This window comes from Peromyscus maniculatus, chromosome 11 (genome assembly GCF_049852395.1).
Source record: "Peromyscus maniculatus bairdii isolate BWxNUB_F1_BW_parent chromosome 11, HU_Pman_BW_mat_3.1, whole genome shotgun sequence".
In the NCBI taxonomy this organism is placed as follows: domain Eukaryota; kingdom Metazoa; phylum Chordata; class Mammalia; order Rodentia; family Cricetidae; genus Peromyscus; species Peromyscus maniculatus.
Window position 1 is genome coordinate 61740135 of NC_134862.1, and position 16162 is coordinate 61756296.

The window sequence follows — 16162 nt, forward strand, 5'->3', positions numbered from 1 at the left end:
GGAGTGAATAGAAACATCCTGTGTTTTTATGATAGCATAAATATATACATTCTGTTCAAATTCATTAAACTATATATTTAATATGGTACATTTTATTATACATAAACTATATCTCAACAAAACTGATCATAAACAGCTGTGATTTTGTTACGGTATAATGGTTATCTATGGGAAATATTCTGTAGGGGCATGGGGGAATGGCTGTCAGTACTTTTGGGTATCAGTACAGATGGGTATCTCAGGCCCTAGGTCATTGATTTTGTGGGCTTGGGGGCTGGGAGATGCATAGGATCACATCCAAGGCCTTGTACATGCTGGGAAAGCCCTCTACCAGCTACAAGCCAACCTAACTTTTCTTTATTGTTACTTTGTTGTTTTGGTTTTGCTCTTTGCTTTTTCAAGACAGAGTCTTATGATATAGCCCTGGCTGTCCTAGAATTTACTATGTAGACCAGGCTAGCCTCAAACTCACAGAGATCTGACTGCCTATCCTCCCAATTGCTGGGATTAAAGGCATGTGCCACTATACCTGGATTTCTAACTTTTCAAAGATAGATAGTAAACAGCCAAATTTCCCTATATGTATAAAATCTTCAGAATAATAATATTAATATTTCCAAGGAAGTAGGAAATAGAAAATATGACCTGTTTTTCAGTGGCAAATGAAAAGACAAAATAAAAATTGGGATTTGGAAGAATCTTCTTTGTCATGTTGCAAAATCATATCCTCTACAATAAAGGATCCATGTATAGGAGATTTGCTAAACCATAACCATTCCTTTTATTAAGATATGATTTAAATTCAATTGATGTGATTGGAATAAATTGTTAGAATAGGTCATGGATTAAAGATTGGTGATGAATTTTGAAAACATACCTTTGTCCCATTTCAAACAAATGTTTAAAATTGGTATCCTTAGCTTGTGAGATTGCTCTAAAATCTCTTCCCGTATGCTCATCAACATACTTCCCGAGATGTTTTCTTTGTTACGATGCTTTTAAATGAAAATATGAGAGCAGATTAGCTAAATTCTCCAACTAGTGTTGACGCTAATTCAACACAGACTAAACAAATAAAGCAAATGGTTGGTCACAATAAAGACTTTGAAAATGAACATATTAATACAAAGTATTTACAAAATGTGTGTACACAGCATAGTAAATATACAGTTTATGGGTCAGTGAGATATCATAAGGGATAAAACTGCCAGCCAAGCAAGCCTGCAGACCTCAGTTCAATTTCCAGAACTCATGTAAAAACCAGATGCAATGCTCCACATCTGTAATCCCACATTCCTATTTTGAGATGAGAGGTGCAGACAGGAGACTCACACAGAAGCTCATGAGCCAGACAGCCTGAGGTCCACAGCACAGCAGCAGAAATAACCAGAGACCAGGCCTGAAAAAGAGTGAAATGCAAGAACCACCCATCATCTAACCAACTGGCCACTGACTGCCACACAATCATCATGTACTGTGGAATAATCCTACCTTACACTGTGTGAATACATGTCACTATGATTGGTTTAATAATTAAGCTGACTGGCCAATAGCTGGGCAGAATAAAGTTAGGCGGGAAAGCCAAACTGAGAATGATGGGATGAGTGAGGAAGGGCAAAGTCTGGAGTTGCCAGACAGATGCAGAGGGAGTAGAAGATGATCATGCTGTGTTGATACCCTGTGGCAGAGTGTAAATAAGGAATATGGGTTAATTTAAATGTAAGAGTTAGCTAGTAACAAGCCTGAGCTGTTGGCTGAGCATTAACAATTAATATAAGTCTCTGTATGGTAATTTGGGAATGGGCAGGCAGGAAAGAAACATCCAAGTACAATCGTAACATGCACATGCATACACACTCACACACACCTGTACACACACAAATGCACATCTTTTTTAAAACATACATATTTCTACTCCGTAGGTTTTGTGACACGTGAGAGTCAGTGATTTTCCTGTTAATCACCTATGTACATACTTTCAATAAGCATCATGTATCATTTTTGTAATTCTATGCCTTTTTCTACTCTATCCTTCTACAAAGAAAATCTTTTCTTTGTTCTGTTTGTATTTGAACAATGGCAGACATATAGACCAACAAAACAGAATACAGAGCCCCCAGATAAACTTGGACGTACATGGTCAAATGAGTTTTTGCAAGGATGCTTCAACAATACAGCAGGAAGTGATATTCTTGTCAACCAACACTGCTGGGGAAACTGGATATCCATCAGCTAGAGGCTGAAACTGGAGCTCTGTCCCACACTGAGCGCGCGCACACATCATCATCATCATCATCATCATCATCATCTTAGAATGGATTAAAGATCTAACTAATGAGACCGGAAACTAAAACTCCTAGACGAAACCTAGGGTATAATATTTACCACATTGGTCCTGGCGACCATTCCTCAGCTGTAACAACAACAAAAGCACAGGCAGCAAAGGCCCACGCAGGGCTGGACACGTGGCTCCCAGGCAGAGTCTTCATCTAGCACACCCAAGGCTGTGGGTTCAATCCTCAGTGCCAGGAAAAAACACAAACTGACAAGTGTTCCGATTATGTTTATTAAGCACTAATTTTTTAAAAAGTACAGACGGTTTGACTGATTATAGAAAAAATGGGCTTATGTTTGTCTGCCATTTTATTCTTTCATAAAACAATATTTATTAAATTTTTAAAGAATGATTGTATTTTTATCTATTTTAGACATAGTTATGATTAGAATTTTAAGTGAGTCCTGCCAGTTCGAAGCCTTCTTTGGAGCTTACCACACAGAGGTCCCAAAGGTGCTCTTCCCTACACTTCCCTTCCCTTTAATCCCGAACATTTGCTGTTGTTTCCGTGGCCAGCGGGGGAACCCACATGGAAGAATCCTAAAACGCTTAAGAAAAGGCTGGCTGGCAAACCACAGTTCCTGCTGTTCAGACTGTGCTGCCACCCTGTGGCCATTTTCTACAAACCCAAACTAGAAGATCCATCTCTTGCCCCCTACTCCCACCCCGTCCAGAGACAAGGCCTCATGTAGCCCAGGTTGGCCTAAAACTCCCTACATAGCCAGTGCTAGCTCTGAACTCCTCCTGATCCTCTTGCCTTTGATTCCTAGTGCTGGGATTACAGCCCTGCTCCCTTCCCGCGCTCTCCTGTCTCCCTTTCCTTCCGGGCCAGCACTTTACCTTCCTTTCTTCCCCATCAAATTACCTGGAGAACTCCCCAGGACCGACTGCCCTCTGCACCTCCTCACTTCAGCCTTGCCTTTTAAATTCGGGTCCTGTTTGCAGGTGACTTACTGCTGCTACATATATCTGAGCGTTGACAATGTCAACCAAGCTGCAACGCAGAATGGATTATGTCATTAATTAGGCACAGTGTGCTCAAATAAAAGTTAATAACGCAAGCAATAAAATATAAATTACTTTACTTCTGTCACCCAAAAAGAGCAATACTTCCCATGCAGTCAGCCTTTAGCAATCACAGCCATCTTGGCTATATCCCAAATCAGGTTGCCGGATCACTGACGGATATATTCAACTGAGTAAAGGTCTTTGTAAATGTAGATTTTATAATCTTCATTCTGATGGCTTTTTTTTTTTTTTTTTTTTTTTTTTTTGGTTTTTCAAGTCAGGGTTTCTCTGTGTAGCTTTGCACCTTTCCTGGAGCTCACTCTGTAGACCAGGCCGGCCTCGAACTCACAGAGATCCGCCTGCCTCTGCCTCTGAGTGCTGGGATTAAAGGCGTGTGCCACCGCCACCGCCAATGGCATTTTTATGTGGATAATACACACAGTTCATCAGGATGAAGACGAGACATGGCAGATGGGCTAAGATTGAATCTTCTCCCTTCGGGTAGGTGGCCAGTGGACATCGGAGGCAGAGGCAGGAGAATCACCAGAAGCTCACAGTGACAGCAGCCGTGAACAGGTGGGGACCTGTCTCAGGGCAGACGGCCAGGACCCACCCCCAAGCTCGTCCTCTGGTCTCCACACAGGTGCCACGGCATGTGAACACACACACTCCTGCAGGGCAGGGAAGGCTCAGAGCGGGAGGGGAGAGACACCTTTGCAGGAAGAACGGAACTGGAGGATAGAATGTTAAATAAGTCACACAAAAAGTCAAATACTGTTTCCACACGTTAAGGTTTAAAAGTTGATGTCATAGAAGACTGTAAAATCCGAGTTCCCAAAGTCTGGGGAGTGCAAGAAAAGGAGTATGTGAGGGGTTGGCAAAGGGCAGGGGTACAAGTACATGAAAGGACCAACCTCTAATGTTCTATAGCACAGTACAATATACCAGGGTTAGCGGCAATTAATTGTGTGCTGCAAAATTGTGTGGGGACTTGAATTTCCCAACACAAGGAAATAATAAAGACTTGTAGTGATGGTTATACCAGTTAGCCTGATCATTACACATATGAATGTTCCACTGTTGGGTGATAATTCGAATTTTGATATATATTTTTAATATAATTGAACTTCCTAAAACCACCCCAATACACGACTGGGTGGTATTACGAGGTTCATGTTTCCTGCTTCTTCTGGTTTAACTCCCTTTAGGACTTGATTTCCCGAGTATCCAACCCAGCACTGAAGGTGCAGGACACACTGAGGTGGCCAATCATACAGAGATCATGGGGCTTGTCACCTCCTTTTCCTACCTTGACTGGAGCCTCTTACACACCTAATACCTTTTTACTACATAAGCATCCCAACAGCTTTCTAAAATTACCACTCTTTAAAGTAATTTGTTTAGATTAAAGGTGTGTGTACCACCATTTTCTAGCCTCTGTATCTAGTGGCTGTTTGTTCTCTGACCCCAGATAAATTTATTAGGGTGCACAATATTTTGGGGAACACAATACTACCACAGTGAGATGCTGTTCCTAACACAAAAGCAGAAACAACAAGGGCAAAAGGTGGGCAGGATGGGGTGCGACAGCACACGTGCCAAGGACACCAGGGGGGGAGGTGACTGGACACACTCGCTGAGGAAAGCACAGACCCCACGATAACGTGTCCAGCTCCAAGGAGCCCCATGGCAGGGAGAGGGCTGCTGGCAGTGACCACCAAAGTCTGTCAACGGAAACAAGTCACAAGTGACACTAATACCAGAGGCAGAAGGGGCTTCTGGGGACTCGCTCTCCCTGGGGAGTTAGTGCCCATGCTTAAAAGCTTAGCAGTAGCCAATAGAAACACGCAGAGAAGGGTCACTCCCTCCCTCCAGTGGCCTGAGGAGGAACAAGGGGAAAGAGCACAGTGGATCACAGCTAGCCGGATCCTGGTGTCTGAGAGAGGGTGAGGGGTAAAGAGAGGCCAGGCGGAAGTGGAGAAGGGTGAAGAGAAAGGGCCACTGCCGCCAGGAGCAGAGCTTGTCTTAAAATGAAGGGAGCCACACATACAACAGCAAGAGTCCCCCAGGGGACCTCTTAGAGAATGGCAAGTGCTGGCACTTCCCAAACTCATTTAGACAGGATCAAGAACTCCCCTTTGGGGGCTGGAGAGATGGCTTAGCGGTCAAGAGCACCTGCTGATCTTGCAGAGGACCTGGGTCCAGTTCCCAGCATCCATCTGCTGGCTCACAATGGTGTGTAACTGCAGTTCCAGGAGTACAAACTCACCCTTCTGGCTTCCTCAGATACTGCGTGTACGTGGTACATATACAAACAATCAAAATTCTCATACATATAAAATAAATCTTTTTTAATGTTACAAGAGAAAAGGTTCCCTTTGTGGAGTATGGGTCCCTTTGTCCAAACTGGATGTCTTTCCAAAGTCAAGTCAGCTTACCGTCAGAGAAAGGCAGACCTCCCGGGGAGTGGACCCGAGCGCCTGCACAGACAATAGAAACCCCAAATCTTGTTCATGAAGTGAACCCCGAATCTATTCTAGATGTAACAGAAGAGGCTGAGAAGAGGACCTTAGGTTTTATTCTTACAGTCACCGGGAGAAAAAAATTCAACACATCCACTTAAACAGTTAGCTCTCACTCTTTTATCCAGACTGGAATAAGTAAGCAGTCGTGTATATTTTCATCTTCGGAACAGGTGGTTTGATATGCAAATAAAGTAATAAGTGTCAGAGCCGTATCCTAGCAGTAGCTACTTTCCAAACGTTACCATGGCACCAATTCAACAGTGTTCTTAGAGGCAGCCACACCTCGGCAAGGACAAACTTGGGCCAGAAAAATTAAAAGAACTACTAGAAACAGCAGGAGTCCTGACATGGTACCAGAGGAGACTCTTCATGGCACAAATGCCCTCTGAATCTTCGTGAAACAGGGCATGGGACTTCAAGAAGGAAACAAAGAAGACCAGCGCCTCTAACACCTGGAGTGTGATCCAAGCCTGGAGACAAAACGGTGGTAATTATAACTGCTAACATTTGTTTTTAGCTCCGAGCAGATTGTGCACAGATTGGGAAGGGCAAACTCCATTCTCCAATTACTCCAGTGCGAACTGTGTCTTAGCAGTGCTCACTAGATCCTCGCTGGCTGAAAGGAGAGCAGACTGTCCTCACAGCGTGGTCCGTTTACTAAACCGAGGAAGTCTGTCCTCCCATGGCCACAGGCCAGGGCCACTCGCCACTGGCTGGGAGAGAAAGAATCCTCCAGCAGCCCGGGCTCCCCACATCTCTCCTGCTTGCTATCAGCAAATCTGCTCTTCAGAGGGCAACATACATGTCCCAAGCACAGATAAAGCAGTGTGGGGGGGGGGGGCGACGCAGGGATGACACTAGTAGCCAGGGACACAAGTTCAAACCCACTTAGCTTGTGATCCAGTCAAGGCTACAGAGGAGACAGATAACAAAAATTATTGACAGAAGTAGTCTATAATCAATAACAAATTCATACAATAAACCTTGAGTTCTAGAAAAAGCTTAAAGGGAATGACTCTCTTCCCTTCAGGCTGCTGAAAGGACAGAGAGCTGTCACTGAGAAGTCATTAACAAGAACGAGACTCCAGAGTGTCCTCGTTTATACCAAAGTCAATGGTCCCCAAGACGTCCTCCAGACAGTAATGCACTGTGTCTGACTAAGGCTGGACCACAGGCAGGCGAGGGGTAGAAATAACAGTGTTTGGGAAAGTACTCAGGGGGTTCCATGTTGCCGCCTCTAGTCTAAAAGACTAAAAACCTCAGCCGGGCGGTGGTGGCACACGCCTTTAATCCCAGCACTCGGGAGGCAGAGGCAGGCAGATCTCTGTGAGTTCGAACCAGCCTGGGCTACAGACCGAGTTCCAGGTCAGCCAGGACTGTTACACAGAGAAATTCTGTCTCAAGACAACAACAACAACAAAAAGACTAACAACCTCCTGCTTCCTAACAGCAGTTATAGGTTGCTATATACTTACCTCCTCACACCAGTTTTAAAATGAGAATGAATGCAGAAGGGGCCTTCTTGGTATTTTTATGTATCATTTATGGAGCAAAACACTGATACATAAAGGAGAAAAAAAATTGTCTGTATCAGTTTATCTTGCAACTGTTGATGGTATCACAACTCTTCCCAGTCTGCTCTTTTTAAGTATGTGTGTGTGTGTGTGTGTGTGTGTGTGCGCGCGCGCGCGCGCGCCTGTTCATACTGTGTGGAATGTGGTGGGGTGTGTATACATCTGTGTGTACAAGAGTGTGGAGGCCCGAGGCTGACTCTAGTGTCTTCCTCAATTGCTCTCCACCTTCATTTTTGAGGGCAGGCTCTCTCGCTGAACCTGGAGCCCACCAGTTTGGAAGTATGGCTAGCCAGCTTGCCCCAGGATTCTCTCTTGTCTCCCTCAGGCTGCAGGATTACAAATGGGCTGCCATGCTTTTATATGGGTTCTGGAGGTCCAAATTTCCTGGTCCTCTCACGTGCCCAGCAAGCACTTTACCCGACCTGAGCCATCTCCCCAGAGGCCCTGCTAATCTTTCTGACACATGTCTGTTATACACACCACAAAACAATGTTTTTTTTTTTTTTTCCCCACTTGTCCTGGGTCACAGCCTTTTTCTCTGATGGGCTGGAATTGTAATTGCAGTAGTGAACTGGATGTCACTCAGTAGTGACCCACACTAAAGGCACAATACTTAAGTGTACAAATTTAGGCTGTCTTAACAAGTGTTGTTAACAGGCTGAAGAGTTTGCCTGGGAAGTTCAGGGAGGACTGATGTGCAGGACTAGCAGGAAATAGTCTTTGATTCCAAAGATCTAAGACTCTGCCACGGGTTAGAACCAGCTTCCCAGAGCAAAGCTATTCCAAGGAGTAGGAAATGTTAAACGTCGGAATTCTGCTGCATCAGGAAAATGTAGCCCTAAGGAGGAAGCTGAAACAAACATCCAATCCTGTGAATTAAAGTAACTTCAGAGATGAACAAAAAGCTACAATGTAGGCCAGGTGTGGCACACACCTTTTTAATGCCCACACTCAGGAAGCAACTGGACCTCTGCAAGTTCAAAGCCAGCCTAGTCCACACAGCAGGTTCCAGGCCAGCCAGAGCTAGATAGTCAAAACAAACAAGAAAACAAAAACTACGATCTAAAGTCTGTGGTGCCAGAGTTACTGAAGGGACGTCAGCCTTTGGATAATGGTAGCATAAACAAAGCCATACTTCACCCTCCAGCTAGCCTAAGGCTTTGAAAACAAAATTCTCATCCAAAATCCACAGGTTTTGTCTGATCAAATAAAGCAGTGTCTAAGCTTATCTGAACTGTGACGTCACGTTGCTGGAGAGCTAGCTGAGTGGGTACAGCCTAGGAAAGCCTGAGAACCTAAGTTTGGATCCCTAAGACTCATGTATAAAATCAGTCATGGAGGAGCACACCCATGAGCCCAAAGCTTGGCAGGAGGCAAAGGCAGTCAGATCCCTGGGGCTTTGGGCTAGCCAGCCATCCCAGCAGAAGGTGTAGGAACTGCAAGCTCTAGATGCAGGGAGGAGCCACTGTCTCAAATAAGATTAATATCAATAAAGAAAAATACAAGGAGTCAATCTCTGGCCTCCACAGGAGGAAGTGCTGTTGAATGCACACCCACACACATGTACACACATAGAGCACACAGAGAGAAAAGAAAATAAACCGAGAAGAGAGGGTGTTAAAATGTTTCCAAATGAGACACAATAATAATAAATAGCTGAGCTGTGAAGCCATTAAAGCAAATGCATTTTTCATTTTTCAAAGTCTAAGTGAAAAACGTATTTTGATTGAAATGATGTGTTTACTGTATTTTCTGCTTTACCTGTTTTTCTGTCTGAGCAGAGTTAGAGGTAAACAACAAAACCATAAACACTAAGCTTCATCCGAGGTGCATGTCTGTATCTCTACCACTCAGGAACTCAGGAGGCTGAGGCAAGAGGGTTACAAATGCAAGGCTACCCTGGGCCACATACCAAGTTCAAGGCTAACAGGGACCACTTAATAAAAAATTAAAAAATCAATTTTTTTAAAGTGGGGTCTGGAATGATGGTGAATGCCTATAATCACAGTACCGGGGAAAGCAGAGGCAGGGGGTCAGGAGTTCAAGGCCATTCTTGGCTACAATCAATTTCAAGGCCAGCCTGGGCTACAGGAGATTTTTGTCTCAAATCTTCATCCCCCACAGAACCAAAATCTGAACAAAGGTTGGGTATATAGCTCAATGGTAGCACATCCCCAGTAACACGACCAATCAATCAATAAATACTAGAAAAAGTATGAGGACTATTAAATCATGCTTAATAAAAAAGGCTTTTCTGAATACAAAAATTAATCACAAAGCAAAGACTCGCCACATAAAAATGTAGAAGTTGGGGCTGGAGAGATGGCTCAGAGGTTAAGAGCACCGCTTGCTCTTCCAAAGGTCCTGAGTTCAATTCCCAGCAACCACATGGTGGCTCACAACCATCTGTAATGAAATCTGGTGCCCTCTTCTGGCCTGTAGGGATACATGCAGACAGAACACTGTATACATAATAAATAAATAAATCTTTAAAAAAAATGTAGAAGTTGATGCAATTAAATAGCAGCATTGGGGGAATGCTCAAAGTATATCATACGCTTGTATGAAAATGGCCTTATGTAACCCTGTGTAATAAAATGGAAAATAACACAAACATAATCAAAAGCCTCTATAAACCAAATTATTTGTATATATGTAAATATATATACAAATACAAATTTATTTATTTATTTATATTTGTTTTCCAACACAGGGTTTCTCTGTGTAGTCCTGGCTGTCCTGGAACTCACTCTGTAGACCAGGCTGGCCTTGAACAGAGATCTGCCTGCCCCCTCTAAAATATTTTTAAAGATTTATTTGTTTTTATTTGGTAAGTATAAATGTATGTATGTGTACCACATGTGTACCTGGTGCCCAAAGAGGGCATCAAACACCCTGAACCTCGAGTTATAGTTGTGAGCCACCACATGGGTGCTAGGAACCAATCGATCCTAGGTACTCTGGAAGAGCAATAAGTACTCTTAACCACTGAGCAATCTGCATAAATGACAGGCATAAGATTGTTGATGCATAAAGAGCTCTTGTAAATCAATAAGAAAAATGTCAGGCCAGGCAGTGGTGGCGCACACCTTTGATCCCAGCACTCTGGAGGAAGAGTCAGGAGGATCTCTGTGAGTTCGAGGCCAGCCTGGTGTACAGAGCAAGATCCAGGACAGGCACCAAAGCTACACAGAGAAACCCTGTTTGAAAAAAAACAGAAAAAGAAAAAGAAAAACATCAGGTTTAAAAGAAGATAATGGATCAAGAACAGTTCATGGAAAAATAAGTGTTATAGACCAATAAGCAAGTGAGATACATTCAGGCTTGCTAGGGATAGAAAAGGTATACATCACAACAACCAAATGATTCCAGTGCACACTTCTCAAATCATTAAAGTGATAATGACAAGTGGGACTCAATAAAACTAACTAGCCTTTCTAGGAAACAAACTACAAAGTGAGCCTAATACTATGACTTCATAATAATCTACATTAAATGAAGAGAATCAGACATAGAAACAATTTACTCACCAAATAGTCATTAAGATGCTGTTAATTTTTAAAAGAGGCAAAAAAAACTTGAATTTATAGTTGTATAGTAATTCTAAGCAACCATGAATATTACTTTCTGAAGTAATTTTAATAACAGGAAAATTCCATGATGCACTACAAGAGAAATAAGGGTATATATAAAACATGACCTGTGGAATAAATACAGTACATACAGAGAGAGACCGGAAGAACAGACCTATGTTCAGTAAATGTAATACAAGGAGCACAAGCTGGTGAGTTTTCCCTTTTTGTATCGGTACATGCAATTATTCGCCACAAAAAACACATGGTACTTATACAATAGTTTAAAATGCTTTAACAACTACATCATAATGCCCTAGATAAAATAATAATAATAATAATTTGAAAAATATTTTTAAAAGAATGGCCATTACTGAAGGATCTCAACATTTGGGATTGAACATCCCAGGAACCAGATTTCCTATATTCTAAAGAAACAGTATGTTGTTTGCATTGTAGGAATTTTTGAAATCCCTCTAACAAGGCCCACCAACTGAAAAATAAACCCTCAGCTACGAATGAATGTGTGCCCACAAGCCAAACAATACACAACAAACAATACAGAAGTGGTACTTCCAGAAGTCTCTAACCTTGAGCAAAACTGACCCCGAGGCAATTCTGAAAAAGGTAACATCTTCAGGTTACTGCCAACGGTTTTAAGAAACAGCTCATTCAGGTGAACACACTCGGTTTTAAGAAACAGCTCATTCAGGTGAACACACTCAAAACCTGTATCCCGTATATATGGGCACATCAGCCACTACCACATCCAGATAGAGTAAAGGAAAGAAATCCTGACCAGAACGAAAGCCTGCTTACTTCCTTGGGCTTTCATATGTAGGGACGACAAGATGATCTGGGATGTGTGCTGTTGCCACCAAGAGCTAATTTTGGTTGAGTCATGTCTCACACACAGTAAAGCAATTGATATTTATTTGTTTGTTTGTTTTTTGTTCTTTGGTTGCTTTTGCTTTTTTATCCCCCACACAGGGTTTCTCTGTGTAGCTTTGGAGCCTGTCCTGGATCTCGCTCTGTAGACCAGGCTGGCCTCGAACTCACAGAGATCCAGATATTCATTATATCATGATATTATTCAATCCCAAGACAACCTTATGAGTAGGTACTATGATCATCTCTGCCGACAGGGAAACTGTACTCCAGAGGCTAAAGAATCTACCAAAGACCACTAAGCTGGGATGCAGAACAGCCCAGCCTGGAATTTAGGCAGTTTGTTTCTAGAACTTACTGTTAACCCATTTGCTCTACAGAATGGTATCTACGAAACAGGTAAGTTCTGCATTTCTCTTTAGTATATTCTGCATTTCTCTTTAGTCTCCCTCACCACCCCCTACTAGAGTCTCAATGAGGAAAACCGCATCTTGAACTCTGTAACCTCCTCATATAGCTCACTTTTAGGCTGCAATGCTTCCGTGGTGATTGTGGGGATCATGCTAGCTTCCGTACAGGAAACCAGGGCTTGGTAAATGTATGTATGCATTGTCTTCAGTTTTTCCTGCTATCGTTTCATGTCTAATTTTTCCTCCTTGTTTAGATCTGCAGCTAGACGACAATAAAATTAGCAATGGAGCCACTGTATGAGGAGTACCTAACATACGGTGGAACAATCGTCAAACCTTATTACTGGCTGAGCTTCTCTCTAGACTGCATCAACTGCCCTTACCACATTCGGACAGGAGAAGAAGCAAGAGTACCCTACACAGAATTTCAGCAGATTTTTGGATTCCCATGGTCAACATACCCTCAAACAAAACACCTCACATTTTATGAGCTGAGAAGTTCCTCTGGGAACCTGATACAAAAGGGCCACGCTAGCAACTGCACCGGGAATCAGAGGCACCCAGAGTCAATGCTCTTCGAGAGTAATGGTTACCTTGACTCAGCCATCTCTCATAACAGCACCATTAGACACATCATTCTGTATTCCAACCACTCCCCTTGTAATGAGGATAACCACTGCTGCATCAACAAAATGTACAACTTCCTGATGACGTATCCGGGGGTCACTCTTAATGTGTTCTTTTCTCAGCTCTATCATACTGAGAACCAATTTCCTACCTCAGCATGGAACCGTGAGGCTCTTCGGAACTTGGCTGGCTTATGGCCCCAGGTCACTTTGAGTCCGATAAGTGGTGATATTTGGCATTCTATTCTCGAAAATTTTGTTAGTGGTGTCTGGGGATCAACTGTTCTGCGGCCCTTTATAGCTGGGAGGATAATGGCTGACAGGTACAATGCTTATGAAATAAACTCCATAACAGGAGTGAAGCCTTATTTTATCGATGTTCTTCAGAGACAGCGCAAAGAGAATCAGAACATAAAAGTTTGGGCAGCTTTTGAAAACCACCCCTTAAACAATGCTGATCCTGGACAACCCAACCTGAGTCAGGACCCCAGAACTCCTGTGGTTTTCCTCCTGGTGCCTCACAAAGATCTCCCACCAATCCAGGGGGCTCAAAACGCCCAGAAACCCAGGAACGTGGTAAGGCACCTGAATATGCCTCCACTGTCATCACTTGAGGCCAAAGACCTCAGAAACCCTCGCTTGGGCAGACCAGTGGAGGAGGCGGAAGCCACAAACCGGGCTGGAAGCAGCAAGGAGGCAAATGAAAAGAACAAAAAGAAATGGAAGAAATAAACTGATCTTATCAAGCCAAACACTTGCCAAAGGATTTAGTAGACAATAAAAAATGTGGACATTCTCCTTCCTAGGTCTAACCGAGATGGGAATAAATTGATGTAATAAAAGTAAAACATGATTATTTACTACAGAAGCTACTATAAACAATACTATTTTTAACATAATCCAAAATGTTAGCATAAGTACTTTATGTCTCTTTCTGAAAGAAACTAACAAAATAAATGTTTTTCTAAATTTTTATTTTATTATTTGTATGTGTGTGATGATTTTGCCTGCATGTATGTCTTGGATCATGTGTATACAGTGCCCTTGGAGGCCAGAAGAGGACATCAGATCCTCTGAGACTGGAGTTATAGGTGGTGGTAAGCGGCTATGGGAGGGAATTGAACCCAGGTCTTCTGGAAGACAAGCCAGTGCTGTTAACTGCTAGGCTATCTCTCCAGCCCCAAAATAAATGTTTTGAGGCAGAAAAGGAGTGTCTCTACTCTAGCCTACCCACATCACCCTTCCAAAAAGGACAAGGACTAAATAACTTCCTAAACTGGTTTCAGTATAAAAATACACTGTAAAATCAGAGAGCACCCCAAGTTACTGGCGTCAAGTGCTATCTCGGGGCAAAGCAGTGATTTTCCATTGATTGTTGACTATGGTCAGAAGACTTTGGGGCAGCCCATTTTTTTTCTAAAGTGATTCAAAATTGTTTTATGTGGGTAAAAGCTCTTCTGCAAATTGATTACATATGGCTACAAAAACTGATTTTTTTAAACCTAGCCAACTACTCAGTTTGATCTTTCTGTCTTAGAGCTCTCCCTCCTGAGTAGATCACACAGGCAGGATGATGGGTGAGAATCTTCAAAGGCACCCTCCATCAAGTACTATACCAAACTCCACACCTCTCTTGATGGCTTCTAAGATTCTTTATTTCCTTATCTCATCAAGATAGCAATTTCCTATAGAGTACTCTAAATCAATCAAGTTCTCTCCCCCCATCCCTCTTTCCCTCTCTCTCTCTCTCTCTCTCCTTCCCTCCCTCCCTCTCCCCCTTTCCTTCCTCTCCCTTTCTCCCTCCTTCTCTCTCTTCTTTCTCCTGTGACATATAACACAATATCCACTCAAGATGTAGGTAGCACGTTGACTCCGTCTCAATAAATTCACCAATCACCGCTCCACAACATCCCTTATCCATTCTGGGCAGGTGCCTGCTTAACCACCTCCATGGGATAGCTTTGGTTGTATGTTACCATTATCCCTCTTCTATTAATACAAGTGTATTTCTTTCCTTTTCCTGACTTCTTCTTCTTCTTTGTGTGTGTGTGTATATATATATCTTCTCTTAAATTCTTCAAAACATACTTCTTTTAAGAATTTTTCTGCCTTTAATCCCAGCACTTGGGAGGCAGAGCCAGGCGGATCTCTGTGAGTTCGAGGCCAGCCTGGGCTACCAAGTGAGTTCCAGGAAAGGCATAAAGCTACACAGAGAAACCGTCTTGAAAAACCAAAAAAAAAAAAAAAAAAAAAAGAATTTTTCCTTGATTAACCCTCTGAGCCACTTAACTGACTTTGCTTATTATAATCCACTTTTTTGGCTTCATGTGTCCCTTGGAAATATGTAAATACATACTATAGAAAAAGTGCGTTCAAATGCAAATTCCTATTACATTTTTGTATACAGAGTCCAAGTTGACTCTATAAAATCTCTATATAAAGTCATGCTACCCTAATAAGGTAATATGCTAATAGTAACATTAAATCCCATAACATTCCATAAAGAGGGAGGAGGAGATAAGAAAGAAAGAAAAAAACTGCCTTAGGAATAGAAATTTAAATTGTGATTAAAATAAACATGAATAAAATCTTTAAAGAAAAATTTCTGTCTTTAGCCTGCAGATTTGAACAAAGTAATTGAATATAATTTTATCATGGGTATACAGTAATTATTATTTAAAAAGATATGTTGAAGTTTATCATTAAATTATGAAATCTTTTGTCCACAAATTGGAATGCTATGTTTGGGGGGGGAAAGACACAAACGTAACAAATTTGGCATTTCTGATTATTATTAGAATAAAGCCAGGGCTGAGGGTCCTACTCCATAGCACATGTCGAACACAATAAGGCCCTGAATTGGATTCGCCAGCACCTCTTCTGCCAAATTAAAAAGCTACAACCATTGCCATGAAACCAATCTTCGAAGTGGTGCAGTAGACCACAACATCCATCGGGTTACAGAGTGTCTGCAAGCTATGAACTTGACTTTCCAATGAATTTGGATTTCAATGGTATATAACAAGAGAGGAAATGTTGACAGAACTATAAGACAGTGCCCTTGATCATTACATTTTCTAACTAATTAGATAGGCCTGTGTCTTAGTTGGAGTTTTTATTGCTGTGAAGAGACACCATGACCACAGCAACTCTTACAAAGAAAACATTTGATTGAAGTGTCTCGCTTACAGTTTCAGAGGTTCAGTCTGTTATCATCATGGTGG

The 16162-nt window shown here is 42.2% G+C and overlaps 2 protein-coding genes across 4 annotated transcripts in view; one reads left to right on the forward strand and one right to left on the reverse strand.

Annotated features, from left to right (window-relative positions):
- Positions 1-16162, reverse strand: part of Rgl1 (ral guanine nucleotide dissociation stimulator like 1) — a 255966-nt gene that overhangs the window by 231801 nt on the left and 8003 nt on the right. The gene's annotated exons all lie outside the window — the stretch shown is intronic.
- Positions 6128-13918, forward strand: Apobec4 (apolipoprotein B mRNA editing enzyme catalytic polypeptide like 4). Of its 2 annotated transcripts, none has more exons than XM_006979929.4 (2): positions 6128-6355; positions 12567-13918. In XM_006979929.4, the coding sequence occupies exon 2, from the start codon at positions 12597-12599 to the stop codon at positions 13668-13670; it is 1074 nt and encodes a 357-aa protein (XP_006979991.1). In that variant the 5' UTR covers positions 6128-6355; positions 12567-12596; the 3' UTR covers positions 13671-13918. The 2 variants fall into 2 exon arrangements, with proteins under 2 accessions (XP_006979991.1, XP_015854041.1); XM_015998555.3 differs by having other exon boundaries at positions 6128-6352.

Bases quoted from the DNA above. Each gene is read 5' to 3' on its own strand.
- Apobec4 (XM_006979929.4), top strand. From the start codon at position 12,597: ATGGAGCCACTGTATGAGGAGTACCTAACATACGGTGGAACAATCGTC.